Source organism: Rattus norvegicus, chromosome 1, assembly GCF_036323735.1.
Source record: "Rattus norvegicus strain BN/NHsdMcwi chromosome 1, GRCr8, whole genome shotgun sequence".
In the NCBI taxonomy this organism is placed as follows: Eukaryota; Metazoa; Chordata; class Mammalia; order Rodentia; family Muridae; genus Rattus; species Rattus norvegicus.
In genome coordinates this window covers 44,627,272-44,642,581 of record NC_086019.1, presented here as the reverse complement: position 1 = coordinate 44,642,581, position 15,310 = coordinate 44,627,272, and the positions used below count along the sequence as shown (strand labels likewise).

Below are 15,310 nucleotides of genomic sequence, written 5' to 3'. Positions count from 1 at the left end.
GCAATAGTGTCTGTGTTTGGTGTCTAGATATGGGATGGATGGCAGTCTCTGGATGGCCTTTCCTTCAGTCTCTGCTCCACTCCTTGTCCCTGCATTTCCTTTAGACAGGAGCAATTCTGGGTTAATATTTTTGAGATGCCTGGGTGGGCCCATCTCCCATTTGTAGTTTTTTTTTTTTTTTTCTGATGTGACCTTTCAGGATAGAGTTTTCTTTCTAACCATGGGCTTACTGCTATTTATTTGTTCCTACTTCCCTTTCTAACATGTCCCAAGGGAATGGTCCAGTAATAGAAGGATGTGTGTGTGTGTGTGTGTGTGTGTGTGTGTGTGTGTGTGTGTGTGTGTGTGTTGGGTTACTGAATTTCCTACTGAAATTAATTTCTGTATACTTTTAAAGTTCCACTGCATTGATAATTTTAGTAAATATTCTGAATCCCTAAGATTCTTTTATTAAATATTATACATCATTATCCTGGATTCTGTTTCATATGTGTTTGAGATGTGTGGGTGGCCTCATCCCTTAACCAGTGGCCGAGCCTAACCTCTGGCTATGGTCTCTACATGTTCTCGCTCCCTTTTTGTTGGGTATTTCAGCTAATGTCATCCCCATTTGGTCCTGGGAGCCTCTTGTTTTCCTAGCATCTGGGACTTTATAATGTCTACCCCCAGTTCCCCATCCCCCACTGCTATACACCTCCCTTCAAGTTCCTGATTCTCTGTACTTCTTACCTGGCTTCTCCCAAACCTGATCCTGCCCCCCCATACCCCCTTCCTCTCTCCCTTTTACGTCCCTCCCTCCCTATATCTCCTATGACTGTTTTGTTCCCCCTTCTAAGTAGGACTGAAGTATCCATACTTTGGTCTTCCTTCTTCTTGAGCTTCATATGGTCTATGGGTTGTATTGTTGGTATTCTAAGCTCTTATGTAATGTCCACTTATCAGTGAGTACATACCCTGTGTGTTCTTTTGTGATTGGGTTATCTCACTCAGGATAATATTTTCTAGTTCCATCCATTTGCCTGCAAATTTCATGAACTCATTGTTTTTAATAGCTGAATAGTACTCCACTGTGTATCACATTTTTTTTTATCCATTCCTCTGTTGAAGAGCATCTGGGTTGTTTCCAGTTTCTGGCAATAAATAAGGCTGCTATGAACATAGTGGAGCATGTGTCCTTGTTATAGGTTGGAGCACCTTTTGGGTATATGCCCAGGAGTGGTATAGCTGGGTCCTCAAGTAGTACTATGTTCAATTTTCTGAGGAACAGGCAGACTGATTTTCAGAGTGGTTGTACCAGCTTGCAATTCCACCAACAATGGAGGAATGTTCCTCTTTCTCCACATCCTCGCCAGCATCTGCTGTCACCTGAGTTTTTGATCTTAGTCATTCTGACTGGTGTGAGGTAGAATCTCAGGGTTGTTTTGATTTGCATTTTCCTGATAATTAAAGATGTTGAACATTTCCTTAGGCGCTTCAAGGCCATTCAAGATTTTAGTTGAGATTTCTTTGTTTAACTTTGTACCCAAATTTTAATAGAGTTATTCGGTTCTCTGGAGTCCAACTTCTTGAGTTTATATACATATTAGATATTAGCCCTCTATCGGATGTAGGATTGGTAAAAAATCTTTTCCCAATCTGTTGGTTGCTTTGTCCTATTGACAATGTCTTTTGTCATGCAGACACTTTTAAATTTTATGACATCCCATTTGTCTATAGATTGATCTTAGAGCATAAGCCATTGGTGTTCTGTTCAGGAAATTTTCCCCAGTGCTCATGCATTCGATGATCTTCCCCACTTTCTCTTCTATTAGCTTGAGGGTGTCTGGTTTTAATGTAGAGGTCCTTGACCCACTTGGACTTGAGCTTTGTTCAAGGAGACAAGAATGGACCAATTTGCATTCTTGTACATGCTGACTGCCACTTGAGCCAGCACCATTTGTTGAATGCTGTCTTTTTTTCCATTGGATGGTTTTAGCATCTTTGTCAAAGACCAGGTAACTATAGGTGTGTGGGTTTAGTTCTGTGTCTTCAATTCTATTCCATTGATCTACCTCCCTGTCTCTGTACCAATATCACCCGGTTTTTATCACTATTGCTCTGTAGTATAGCTTGAGATCAGGGATGGTCATTCCCCCAGAAGTTCTTTTATTGTTGAGAATGGTTTTTGCTATCCTGGGGTTTTTGTTATTGCAGATGAATTTGAGCATTGCTCTTTCTATCTCTGTGAGGAATTAAGTTGGAATTTTGAACATTTAGATTGCTTTTGGTAAGATGGCCATTTTCATTATGTTAATCCTGCTGATCCATGAACCTGGGAGATCTTTCCATCTTCTGAGGTTTTCTTCCAGTTCTTTCTTTAGAGATTGAAGTTCTCATTGTATAGATCTTTCACTTGCTTGGTTAGTCACACCAAGATATTTTATATTGTTTGTTACTATGGTGAAGGAAGGGTGTTATTTCCTTAGTTTCTTTCTTAGCCTGTTTTATCCTTTGAATAGAGGAAAGCTACTGATCTGTTTAAGTTAATTTTATACCCAGTCCCTTTACTGAAGTTGTTTATCAGGTTTAGGAGTTCCCTGGTGGAACTTTTGGAGTCACTTAAGTATACTATTATATCATCTGTAAATAGTGATATCTTGACTCACTCCTTTCCAATTTGTATCCCTTTGACCTCTTTTGTTGTCTAATTGCTCTGGCTAGGACTTTGACTACTATATTGAGTAGGTAGGGAGAGAGTGGGCAGCCTTGTTTAGTCTCTGATTTTATTTGGATTGCTTAAAGTTTCTCTTCATTTAGTTTGATATTGGTTTGCTGCATATTGATTTTATTATGTTTATGAATGGGCCTTGAATTACTTGAATTATCTTTCAACTTAAAGACTTTTAACGTGAAGGTGTGTTGTATTTTATCAAATGCATTTTCAGCATCTAATGAGATGATTATATGGGTTTTTTTCCTTTGAGTATGTTTATATAATGGATTATGTTGATAGATTTCCCTATATTGAACCATTCCTACACTACTGGGATGAGGCCTACACGATCACAGTGAATGATCATTTTTTTTCTTTTCTTTTTTTCGGAGCTGGGGACCGAACCCAGGGCCTTGTGCTTCCTAGGCAAGCGCTCTACCACTGAGCTAAATCCCCAACCCCGTGAATGATCATTTTGATGTGTTCATAGATTCCATTTGTGAGAATTTTATTGAGTATTTTTGCATTGCTATTCATAAGGGAAATTGGTCTGAAGTTCTCTTTCTTTGGGTCTTTGTGTGATTTAAGTATCAGCATCACTGTGGCTTCATAGAGTTAATTAGGTGGTGTTCCTTTTGTTTCTATTTTGTGGAATAGTTTGAAGTGTATTGATATTAGGTCTTCTTTAAAGGTCTGATAGAATTTTCCATTAAAACCATCTGGTCCTGAGCTTTGCTTTTTTTTTTTTTTTTTTTTTTTTAATGACTGCTTCTATTTCCTTAGGAGTTATGAGACTGTTTAGATGGTTTATCTGATCCTGATTTAACTTTGGTACCTCATATCTGTCTAGAAAATCATCCATTTCATCCAGACTTTCAGTTTTGTTGGCTACAGGCTTTTGTAGTAAGATCTGATGAGTTTTTTAATTTATTCAGTTTCTGTTGTTATCTCTCCCTTTTCATTTCTGATTTTGCTAATTTGGATACTGTCTCTGTGCCCTCTTGTTGATTTTCTCAAAGAAACAGCTCCTGGTTTTATTGATTTTTTTTATATAGTTCTCTTTATTTCTACTTGGTTGATTTTAGCCCTCAGTTTAATTATTTCCTGCTGTCTACTCCTCTTGGGTGTCAGATGTGCTATTAAATTACTAGTGTACGCTCTCTCCAGTTTCTTTTTGGAGGCACTCAGACCTATGAGTTTTCCTCTTAGCAATGTTTTCATTGTGTCCCCTAAGCTAACGCCTTCATTTTTGTTAAATTCTAAAATGTCTTTAATTTCTTTCTTTATTTCTTCCTTGACCAAGTTATCATTGAGTAGAGCATTGTTCAGCTTCCATGTGTATGTGGGTCTTCTGTTTTTTGGGTTATTTTGTTGTTGTTGTTATTGAAAGAAAACCAGCCTTAGTCCATGATGATCTGAAGGATACAGGGGATTATTTCAATCTTCTTATATCAGTTGAGGCCTGTTTTGTGACCAATTATATGGTCAATAAGTACCATGAGGTGCTTAGAAGAAGGTATATTCTTTTGTTTTGGGATGAAATGTTCTATAGATATCTGTTAAATCCATTTGGTTTATAACTTCTGTTACTTTCACTGTGTCTGTTTAGTTTCTGTTCCTATGATTTGTCCATCGGTGAGAGTGGGGTGTTGAAGTCTCCCACTATTATTGTGTGAGGTACAATGTATACTTTGAACTTTATAGCATTTCTTTTACATATGTGGGTGCCCTTGAATTTGGGGAGCATAGATGTTCAGAATTGAGAGTTTGTCTTGGTAGATTTTTCCTTTGATAAATATGGAGTGTTCTTCCTCATCTTTTATTGATAACTTTTGATTGAAAGTCAATTTTATTCAATATTAGAATGGCTACTCCAGCTTGTTTCTTTGGACCATTTGCTTGGATTTTTTTTTTCCTTTTAGTCTGAGGTGGTAGTGTCTGCCTTTGTCACTGAGGTATGTTTCCTGTATGCTGCAAAATGCTGGGTCCTGTTTATGTATCCAGTCTTTTAGTCTATGTCTTTTATTGGGGGAATTGAGTCCATTGATGTTAAGAGATCTAAGGACCAATGATTGTTGCTTCCTGTTATTTTTGTTGCTAGAGGTGGAATTATGCTTGTGTGGCTTTCTTCTTTTGGTTTTGTTGTAAGAAGATTAATTTCTTGCATTTTCTAGTGTGTAGTTTCCCTCCTTGTGTTGGAGTTTTCCATCTATTATCCTTTGTAGGGCTGGATTTGTGGAAAGATATTGTGTAAATTTGGTTTTGTCATGGAATATTTGGCTTCTCCATCTATAGCAATTAAGAGTTTTACTGGCTATAGTAGCCTTGGCTGACATTTTTGTTCTCTTAGGGTCTGTATGACATTTGCCCAAGATATTCTGGCTTTTAGAGTCTCTTGCAAAGTCTGGTGTAATTCTGATAGGTCTGCCTTTATATGTTACTTGACCTTTTTCCCTTACCACTTTAAATATTCTTTCTTTGTTCTGCGTATTTGGTGTTTGATTATTATGTGACGGGAGGAATTTCTTGTCTGGTCCAACCTATTTGGAGTTCTGTAGGCTTCTTGTATGTTTATGGGCATCTCTTTCTTTAGGTTAGGGAAGTTTCTTCTATGATTTTGTTGAGATGTTTACTGAGTTGGCCCTTTGAGTTCAGAATCTTCACTCTCTTTTATATCTATTATTCTTAGGTTTGGTCTTCTCATTGTATCCTGGATTTCCTGGCTGTTTTGGGTTAGGAGCTTTTGCATTTTGCATTATCTTTGACTGTTGTATCAATGATTTCTATGGTATCTTCTGCCCCTGAGATTCTCTCTTCTACCTCTTGTATTCTGTCCGTGATGCTTGCATCTATGACTCCTGATCTCTTTCCTAGGCGTTCTATCTCCAGGGTTGTCTCCCTTTGTGATTTCTTTATTGTTTCTATTTCCATTTTTTAGATCCTGGATGGTTTTATTCAATTCTGTCACCTGTTTGGTTATGATTTCTCTAATTTCTTTATAGGATTTATGTGTTTCCTCTTTAAGGGCTTCTTCTCTTTACCTGTGCTCTCCTATATTTCTTTAAGGGAGTTATTTATGTCCTTCTTAAAGTCCTCTATCATAATCATAAGATCTGATTTTAAATCAGAATCTTGCTTTTCAGGTGTGTTGGGGTATCCAGGGCTTGCTGTGGTGAGAGAACTGGCTTCTGATGATGCCAAGTGGCATTGGTTTCTGTTGTTTATGTTCTTATGCTTGCCTCTTGCCATCTGGTTATCTCTGGTGTTAGCTAGACTTGCTGTCTCTTACTGGAGCTTGTCCCTCCTGTGAGCCCTTGAGCCTGGGTATGTCAGTACTCCTTTGGTCAAGCTTTTTCTGGGTAGGATTGGAGTGCTGAGGGCTGTAACATAGTGTCACCTCCTGAGCATGGACGGAAACTGGAATGGTCATGTCTCATGCTACACTGCGGTGCCTATGTTCACTGGGCCCCTGGTGGGTCCCACTTGGGCCAGGTATTGGAGTGGTAGTGGTGGTCTCACCTGTTATCTTAGGTGTGTCAACACTCCTGGGGGCAAGTTTTCTCTGGGTGGGGTTGGGGTGTGGTGGGCTGAAGAACAGGGTCAGTTCCTCAGCCCAAATGGAAACCAGAAGCCAAACCATGTTTTTTAAAAAGGGAATTCCCAACAAACAAGAATGTGTAGTTCAGCTAAGAGATGGACAAGTTTTTCTGTGCTTAAGCTGGTTGGGTCAAACTGAGGAAACTAATTGCTGGCCTTCATTTCAGACAAATCTAGCGAACTGCCCTTTGGGGGGTATATGTCATTCTAACATATGTGTCTGTTGAGTTCAGGAACATAGTAAGATCGGCTTCATTCTGAGATCACTGTAGATAGCACAGCGTTCTCTATGGAGAAGAAAAGCAGCCAGAGTCAAGATAGCTGTCTCAATATGCTTACTCTAAGGCGTTTGAGTGTAAACATGAAAGGCTGCGTATTTTAAGAGGTAGTCAGCTGGGCTGGAGATGCCTCAGCGGTTGAGAGCACTGACAATATAATCCAGAGATCCTGAATTCAATTCTCAGCAACCACATGGTGGCTCACAGCCATCTTTAATGGGATCCAATGCTCTCTTCTGGTGTGTCTGAAGACAGTGACAGTGTATTCACACACATGAAATAAATGAATTCTTCTACAAAAAGAGACACTCAGCTAAGGACCACAGCACCCAGGTCACAGTTGACAGCAGTCAACACTCAGGGTAATTTTGTTGTCTCCTGCACGGTTTTCTTTTTATCCCTCTCCTTTTGCTCTGCTGGGGATGGAAGCCTCCTCCATTTGTAGGGTTTTTCCAATGTGGCCTTTCAGGACAGAGCTTTCATTTTAACCATGGGTTTACTGCCATTTATTTGTCACTCTTTCCCTTTCTAACATGTCCCAAGGGAATGGTCCAGTAATAGAAGGATGTGTTGGTTACTGGATTTCCTACTGAATTTAATTTCTGTATACATGGAAAGCTCCACTGCATTGATAACTTCAGTAAATATTCTGAATCCCTAAGATTCTTTTATTAACTATTACACATCATTACCCTGGATTCTGTTTCATCCGTGGAGAGAGATATGTCTCCTAGATGTGTCTACTCAGAGGACATTAAGCCTCCTCTCACTAGGGTGGACATTACTCCTCCATGGTCATGCTCTCCTTCCTTGTTTATGAGAGATCATTGGAATATGAAGCTACTAGGTAACACCTATGACCTGTGTGCTGGTTTTGGTTGGAGAGCTCCTTTCTGCCTTCAGATTTGTGCCCCATTGTCAACAGAGTCACCCCAACAATCTCAGGAAGCAGAGGGAGGGATGGATTCACATTCTGATGCTTCTCTGGCACTCTATAATAAGTTGAGAAGAGAAACAAAGGAGCCAAGATATCCATAAACCAAATTTCTAGTTTTTTCTTCTTTCTCTCCCCATTGTGTAATTCAGCATGAGAAGTGGGAGGGGGACCGCTAAGCATTGTTTAGCCTTTGGAAGGACCATCTCTGCTGCTGTGGGTGTGAGACTTAATCTATGAAGTTGCTCTGAGATGTCATGATTACTTAACCCAGGCCTTTTGTTTGGCAAAGCACATGGTCATATCTGCTTCTGTTCTTTTTAGGTCAGCCTCGATTCTCGAGTTAGAGAGGTGATCAACAGGAATCTGCTGGAGCCCAGCCCTCACATGTACGAAGATGCCCAGCTTCAGATCTACACCCTAATGCACAGAGATTCTTTCCCAAGATTCTTGAACTCGCAGATCTACAAAGCCTTTGTCGAAAGTACTGCCAGCTCCACTTCTGAATCTTAATTTTCATTTGAAAGGCCAAAAAAAAAATCATTTCAGAGGGCTGGGATGGGAAATAAAAGTAATTAAATAACATCAGAAATCGAGTTCCTGAAAAAAACGACAGGTTGGCTGCTGGGAAAAGACAACTGGGAAAGTCGTTTGTCTCTATTTTTATCAAGGTTATCCATGATTCTGTTAGGGGGTAAAAAGCCTGTGTAAGAAAATGAGTTGCCAAATTGAGTTTGTTTGATTCAACACTTGCTCTCCTTGCAAGCGAACTATGTTCCTAGTCCTCTGAACAATCCCCTAGTGCATCTCTAGAGGCCGCATGTGCAAAGTAAAACCGCTTCGTCTGCCCTTTACTTGTGCCATTAAGTCAGTAGCATACCTTGTATCTGTATTTAAGGACTTCTGTGCAATATGGTCTCTTAGAAACAATTGCCAACAAATTGGCCGTGGTTTGCATTTTTTAAGCATAATCTGATACACACAAAGGCTATTTTAAACATGTAACAGTGATATTTAACCACGCTACATACTATGTTTAGTACATGGACTCTGAAGCCAATTTTTCTGTACATGTTAAAAAAAAAAGTGACCATTGAAGGACCTTATTGTGTGAGACCTCTGGTTGTTCACTGCCCACATTCTGACATTTTTGTTACAGAAGAGTTTGCTATATATATATTTTAAGAGAAAGAAAAGAGAGAAAAAGAAAGAAAACAAAAATAGTTAACAATGATAAGAAAAATTTTAAAAAGCACAAAACAATCTGCAGATATCCTGTCTCGTTGAAAATTCCAAGAAGGATACTATTTTTAGGTCTAAAAGAAAGAAAAGAGTCTATGTATATATCAGATGTCCAATAGTGTAATTAATTTATCAAAGAAAGGCTCTTCAGTTCTAAAAGCATTGCATAAACCTATGACTGTCAGCAGGTAAACAATAATAAGTTCAGTAACCCAGTTTGGGAATAGAACGGGAAGGGTAATAAAGAAATGCCTACATGTAGCACTGTAAAAGTCACCTTTGAGGAGTCGCCTCTGTGTGGCGCGCTCACCTTGAACGTGTAATTCAGTGAAAAGCTTGAGTTTTTCCTAACCAACATTTTACAAGGGATTATAGAGAAGAAAGCCTTCGATGTCAGACCTTAACTGTTTTCACCGTAGTCTCTCAAGAAAGACTTATTTTTAACATTGTTAAAATCAAACTACCAACCCTCGTCCGTAACTAGAAGGCAGTGCAGTGCTCAATCCTTTTAGCTGCCAATATTATTTTTTATAATTACATTAACTCTTTACACGGATACTCACATGACCATGGTATGCATTTCTGACCTTCAGAACAGTATCGTCTTGTGCACAAAACCAAAATTACAATCAATGTCATATTTATATCAAGGTCCTACCTTTCAATATCAAAATCCCCTGGAGACTATTTTTTTAATCTTAAACTCAATGAATATATGTTGAGTAACCTTTAAAAAATGAAAGATTTAAAAAGATTTATAACCACTGAGAATACTGGCCTTATATTAAGGATGATATTAAAATTAAAGGTTTTGTTTGTCATTTTTAACTACCTCTCAGTTTTTAATTTATTAAACATATTTTTTTAAGATGCAAGTTTGGAGTTTTCTTTTTCACTTTATTTTACTTGAAAGGTTGGCATCATGTTTCTTTTTCCATAAATTTAAAACATTTCAAGAATTGTTTTTTAAGTGAATATGATTTTCTAATTTATATAGAATTCAGGAGCTATGATTAAAAGGGCTATTACATATTCCCTATGCAAATATTTTAACTGTTGCAGTGTTTGACAAAATGGGATTAAAAAAAAACAGTTTGCAGAGTGGAAAACAAAATGTTGTGTTTACACTGGCACCGCTGACCATCCTACTACGCTCAGTACTTTTAAATACATTATTTATGGAAACATAGTTAAAATGCAAGATAGAAGGTATTTATAATAGTCATCTTTTAGCAAATGCCTGTGGACTCTTTTCTGAAAGTGTTAGTGTGTTTAAGACGCGCTTTGCTCATGTCTCCTAGATATTTACTCTTTGAATAGTTTCAGTAATCTGTCGAGAAAAAAGATAGCTATGAAGATGTTTACAAAAAAAATCCTATTTTTTCCTAAAGAGTCAAGAAAACGTAAAAGCGTCGTTGCTTCTGTTGTGAAGTCCCATCGTTCTAAATGATTTCATTGTTTTCTTGATAAGTGTTTATTATGCTAATATGATGTGTATGCCTATCTAGTGTACCATCATCTCATTTCTGTGTTTGAGGCACAATGAATTGGTGCACATGACCAGGAGATTTGTAATATACTACGAAGCCCTGCATGCACAATTGTTTTTGATGTAGACTTTATTATATTCCCTGTACTGCGGATGCTCGTGACTTACTGTCACAGGTGATCTTTACAATATCTCTGGACTACTAGGCGAGTTGTCTGCTTGATCATGCATTTACTCTTTTACCAAATGTAAGAAGAGGTAAGGGCCGTTAAAGGGTCCTCATCTCTAACCTAGGCATTTGCAGTGTTTGCTTCAAAGTTGCTGTGTCTTTGGAGCCTGGTTACGAAGCTTCACTGACGAGGTCCTAAGGCGGATTTGCACAGCCGCTGTCCTTGGCGATGCTGTGTGGGCAGCTCTGTGTTGAATTCCTATTTCAGGGGGATGGCTTCTCATTTCACTTCTGAATGTTTCAAGTTTTAGAGAGTGTGCCTGTGGACTTGTGACTATGCCGGTTTTCAAAGTATGGTGTGATTTCTTCTGTTTAAGTCACAGAGCTACAATAAACAAACAAAAGCCCTCAACTGGTGTCTCTGCCACCATTTCAAGAGCACAACATTTGCTTTATTCAAAATTGATTGAATTCTCCTTGGGGAGACCCTAGCACTTTAAGTGAAGCACCTTGCATTGATGATTGCCAAGATAACTTTGTATATTGTTAGAATCCGCTAATGCACACACAAGAGGTTAATGCACTTTCTATAGGTCTGTCTATTGTGGAAAGAAAAGGAGATTGTATAGGTGACGTATATAGAGGTGGCTCAAAGACAGATGTCTCCATAGGTGGATCTTACACATAGACATGCTAATGCTGGAGGGAGGGTGGCTCCTCTTTCTGGCTTATTACGATGTCATCCAAAGTAAGCACACATGCTCTGACAGCATGACAAGGCACAGATGAATGTAAGCAAAAACGGACCTTGATACAGAAGTTATAAATGAAAAAGTCAAAATTATAATATGGCCTTTAAAACATTCTTACAATGTTTATAAATGACCAGCTGTTCTAACAGTGTGTCACTGTGCCTAGAACATTTATTAGCGAGCACCCTTCAGTGTCTCCTAGTATAAAGAATGTGCTCTATTTATTTGATAGTTGAGTGTCAAAGGACTGTAGAAATAGATAGACTAATCTGTTGAAAACAATATACATCTCCCCCATTGTATTAACTTAATACTTGAATCTTAATTTAAGTTTATTCTTTTTTTTTTCTAGAATTTTTTAAATAGTCTCAGAAAAAGTCACATTATAATTGTGGAAACTACACTTGCAACAAATAAAAATTTTCAGGTGCTTTGGTGAAGGTTTTTAAATGGAAGGAATGGAAATAAAGTATAGAAAAGTGAACTTTTTGAAAAACCATCCATTTGTTTTTAAACGGAAGATATACCTAGACCCCCCACATAACATGAATTTTTGAATTCCTTTGGCTTTATATATTCGTATATTATCTCGAAATAGGAAATACAGCCAAAAAAATTGGGTTATCTGTCTATTTAGATTGGCAGTGAGTGACCAATCTCCAAAGTATCTATTTTTGAAACTGTGAGCGTACTCCTTTCTGTTTTCAAATTTCCGATCAACAGAAAATGCTGTCCTTTGATAGGAGCACGCCACGCGTAATAACGTTAGTAATTCTTCACTTGCCACGACTGCAGGTAAAACCACTAAAACCTACCGAGCCTTCCTTCAGAACATATCTGCAAGATTATGATATGGCTAAGATATCACCACAACACACATAGTGAATGAAAGAGCACTGGCTTTGATTTCTGCGTATGTTAAGAAATATTACTCCTACAGAAATAGTCCTAAGCGGCTATAAGGGACATGCTTTCTTTCCCACTGGTTGAAGAGAACACACCATACCATCATTCTATTGAAAACATGGAGAGATGGAGTGTTCCTTAGTTGGGCAAATGGGGTTGAGAACTCATTTGATTCTCATGACAAATGCTCCAAGTTGGGAAAAAGCAGTTATCTAAAGCACCCATGATGACAACCACACGAGATATCACAGTGTCATGCATACAATCTGAAATTCAGTTCCCTCCTCTTGTCTTACATCAAGTATTTTCTGTTGCAAACTTTCCCATTGATTCATAGCTTCATCACGGCATTTCAGCTTTTTAAACAGTTAGAAGTGTGTGCGTCCTAAACTGATGATTAAGCAAACTGTCTAAGGTCTGGGCACATTTCCGTTTGAAAGGACAGAGCTGGTATTTACATCCAGAGATGGTAGGAAAAGTCATGTAACCTTTCTGAATCTGTTTCTTCATCTGAAAATGAATATTGATTATGGGGTGTCCGTTGGAACAATAATGTTGCATATAATAATTGATCAAGAGTTCTTCAGCCCAGTCATAGTCACATTTTTAGTAAGTGACATTTTAGCGTACTCTCCCCTTGTTTCCTTGGAATGGTTTGGTTAGCACACAAAGAGGGTTTCATCATGCCATTTTCATACTGGTGTCTTGTTATATCCTGTTCTCTTTTGTACCCCACTGCCTTTCCCTGGGCCTTCTACTTTCTCTGCTTATTTTTTTAAACATACTTGAAAAATTTAAATATGCACAGGCACACACACTCACCACACACACACAGCAACACACACAGACACAGATACACACAGACACATGCACAAGCACACATACACACAGACACATGCAACACCCCCACACACACATGCACAGACACATACACACAGATACACACTTAAAGATGGAGACCTAGGACATAAAATCGCCATCCCCACGAATCAGAAACATAGAATCAAGTTAGTTACAAATACACCAAGTATGCCACTGGATGACAGAGCCAAAAGCAAGTTCATAAAGCATGACTGAAAATCAATCCCTTCAATATTAGTGTGACTGTCAAGTTTATCATGATACTCTGAATAGAAAGATTATTAATACAAGTGGCTAAGTGTTCATTAATAGTTTCACCAAATTTTAGAATATTTTCAGCTTAATGGAAAAATTACAAAGGCAGTACAAAATGCCCTGGTGTGTTCTCTGTGTCTGGAAAACAATTATTCCCAATTAATAACTAATGCTGCCCCATCAAGGTTGTACACATCATCCTGACACTTCTCTTGTCTTCTCTCTACCCTTCCCATCCTAAAACCATGTGACCTCTTATTGTCACCCTTCGTTGTATTTCTTTCAGCTGTGACTCTCTATAAATGTTCTTGTGTTTTTCAAAACCTTGACAGTTTTGAGTGGAAATGACATCTATTGTGTAGAGCATCACTCTGCAGGGTGGGATTTCTCATTTTTAGACTAGCGCTTTTGGTTTCTGGAAGGAATAATGTTATTCTGTTCTTTCTATCATAAAGATTTGTTTTTTATTTTATGTGTGTGAGTGTTTTGTCTGCAAGTATAAATGTGACCACATGTGTGCAACACCTAAGGCCAGAAGAGTCCGCTGAAATTGGAGCTACAGATGGTCTTAAGGCTTCATATGGGTTCTGGGAACTAAATCAGGGGCTTCAGTAAGAGCAGCAAGTGCTTTAATTGTTGAGCCACCTGCCCAGCCCTGGATAGCCAACCTCGTTACATGATATCTCAAAGGCACATGCCACCCGGGTAAGTACTCTTGCTTTGGGGTCCTTGCTGTTGCTGTTGCAGTCACCCTGTCACCTGTTTAAAGCATTGCCTTTTGGATACAGCCTCTCTGCTGCCAAGTGATATGCATGCAAAGAAGGTACCTGAGAGTGAAATAGACCCTGCATTACACTGTGCAAGAAAAACAACCAACAACCAACCAACCAAGCAAACAAAAACAATTCTGGCCAAAGTCTTAGCATGAATACTAGGCTCCATTAAAGGATTACTAACAAATACTACAAAGAAAATGGAATGGATTAGGAAATGAAATGACCCAAATCAGTGTTAGCTTGGATATCTACTTATGAAAAGTGCAACTGTTCCCGCTTTCCTGAAATACCCCGGGTAGTTATTAAATCCTGCTCACATGCTGGATTTGAAGATTTTAGTCTCATTAATTGTAGCAAGAGGTTGCTAATTACTCATGCTTAATGCCTTCCTGTATATCATCCACTGAGCTGTGTGTACAATGCTGAAGTGTAGAGGACTTGATGTTGCTCCTCAAGCTTTAACCTGTTTGTCACAGTGTTTCTTGTGTGTGATTTTAAAGAGTTTGCAAAATGTTAAAACGTATTTTACCGAATTCGACTCTGTGAAATTCATTTTGAACGTGTCTGATTTCTTACTTCCATGCTCACCCTATTTAGTGATCTATTTCCACATTTTGCATTCACTGATGTATTTATTAGTGAACCACAAAAAGGTTCTGAGTACATGAATACAAGAGCAGCCCTGCTTGTCCATTTTATAATACCAAAATATCTGTGGGTACTCATAGTTGACTAGAAAATCCAGATTCTTTTTCTTGCAGCTCAAAATTTTCTGGGTTTTTATTCCATTGAACCAATTTCATCATTTACCTATGTACAATAATAGACTTCTTGAAAGTGTTACAGTTTTTGCCATGTAATAGATTTGAGCATGACAATACTGTAAGAAAACCCAGACGTCTGAGTTTTCAAAGGAAATCAAATAGGTGTTTTCATTTAACTATATTGTGGCAATTTATGGGTATTATTGTAAAATGCATATGCATTACACTGATTTTCTTAATGTGTTTTGAATTAATAAAGAATTCTCCCATGTATCCTTAGACAAGTTATTGTTTGCTTATTGGTGTAATGCTATCCAAGTATAATAACTTCTAGACAGAATCTTCACATTGTTATGTAACATTAGAGCACCTTTTTATAAGAAATGAAATATATTCTTGAACTTACTGATGTCTTAAAAGCACAGTGGAGGGACTTCGCACACTAAAATCAAAGTACCTCACCATTCATTTACCTGAAGAGTCACTTCATTTCTTCATGCCAGCCCCTTGTATGTGATGCTACGGATTGATTAGATATGATGCAAAATTCATTTTATATAATCTTGTAATTAGTAGTTTTGACTAGTGTTGACGG

At 38.1% G+C, this 15,310-nt stretch overlaps 1 protein-coding gene across 3 annotated transcripts in view; it reads left to right on the top strand.

Annotated features, from left to right (window-relative positions):
- The window catches only part of Rgs17 (regulator of G-protein signaling 17), a 102,375-nt gene extending 87,376 nt beyond the window's left edge, over positions 1-14,999 (top strand). For 2 of the 3 annotated variants that reach the window (XM_006227854.5, XM_006227855.5), the window contains exon 5: positions 7,826-14,999. In XM_006227854.5, the coding sequence (XP_006227916.1) occupies positions 7,826-8,014 (189 nt within the window). In that variant the 3' untranslated portion in view covers positions 8,015-14,999. The remainder of the gene's footprint in view (positions 1-7,825) is intronic. The other variant, NM_001107459.1, reaches the window with a different exon arrangement.
- The last annotated feature ends 311 nt before the right edge of the window (positions 15,000-15,310 follow it).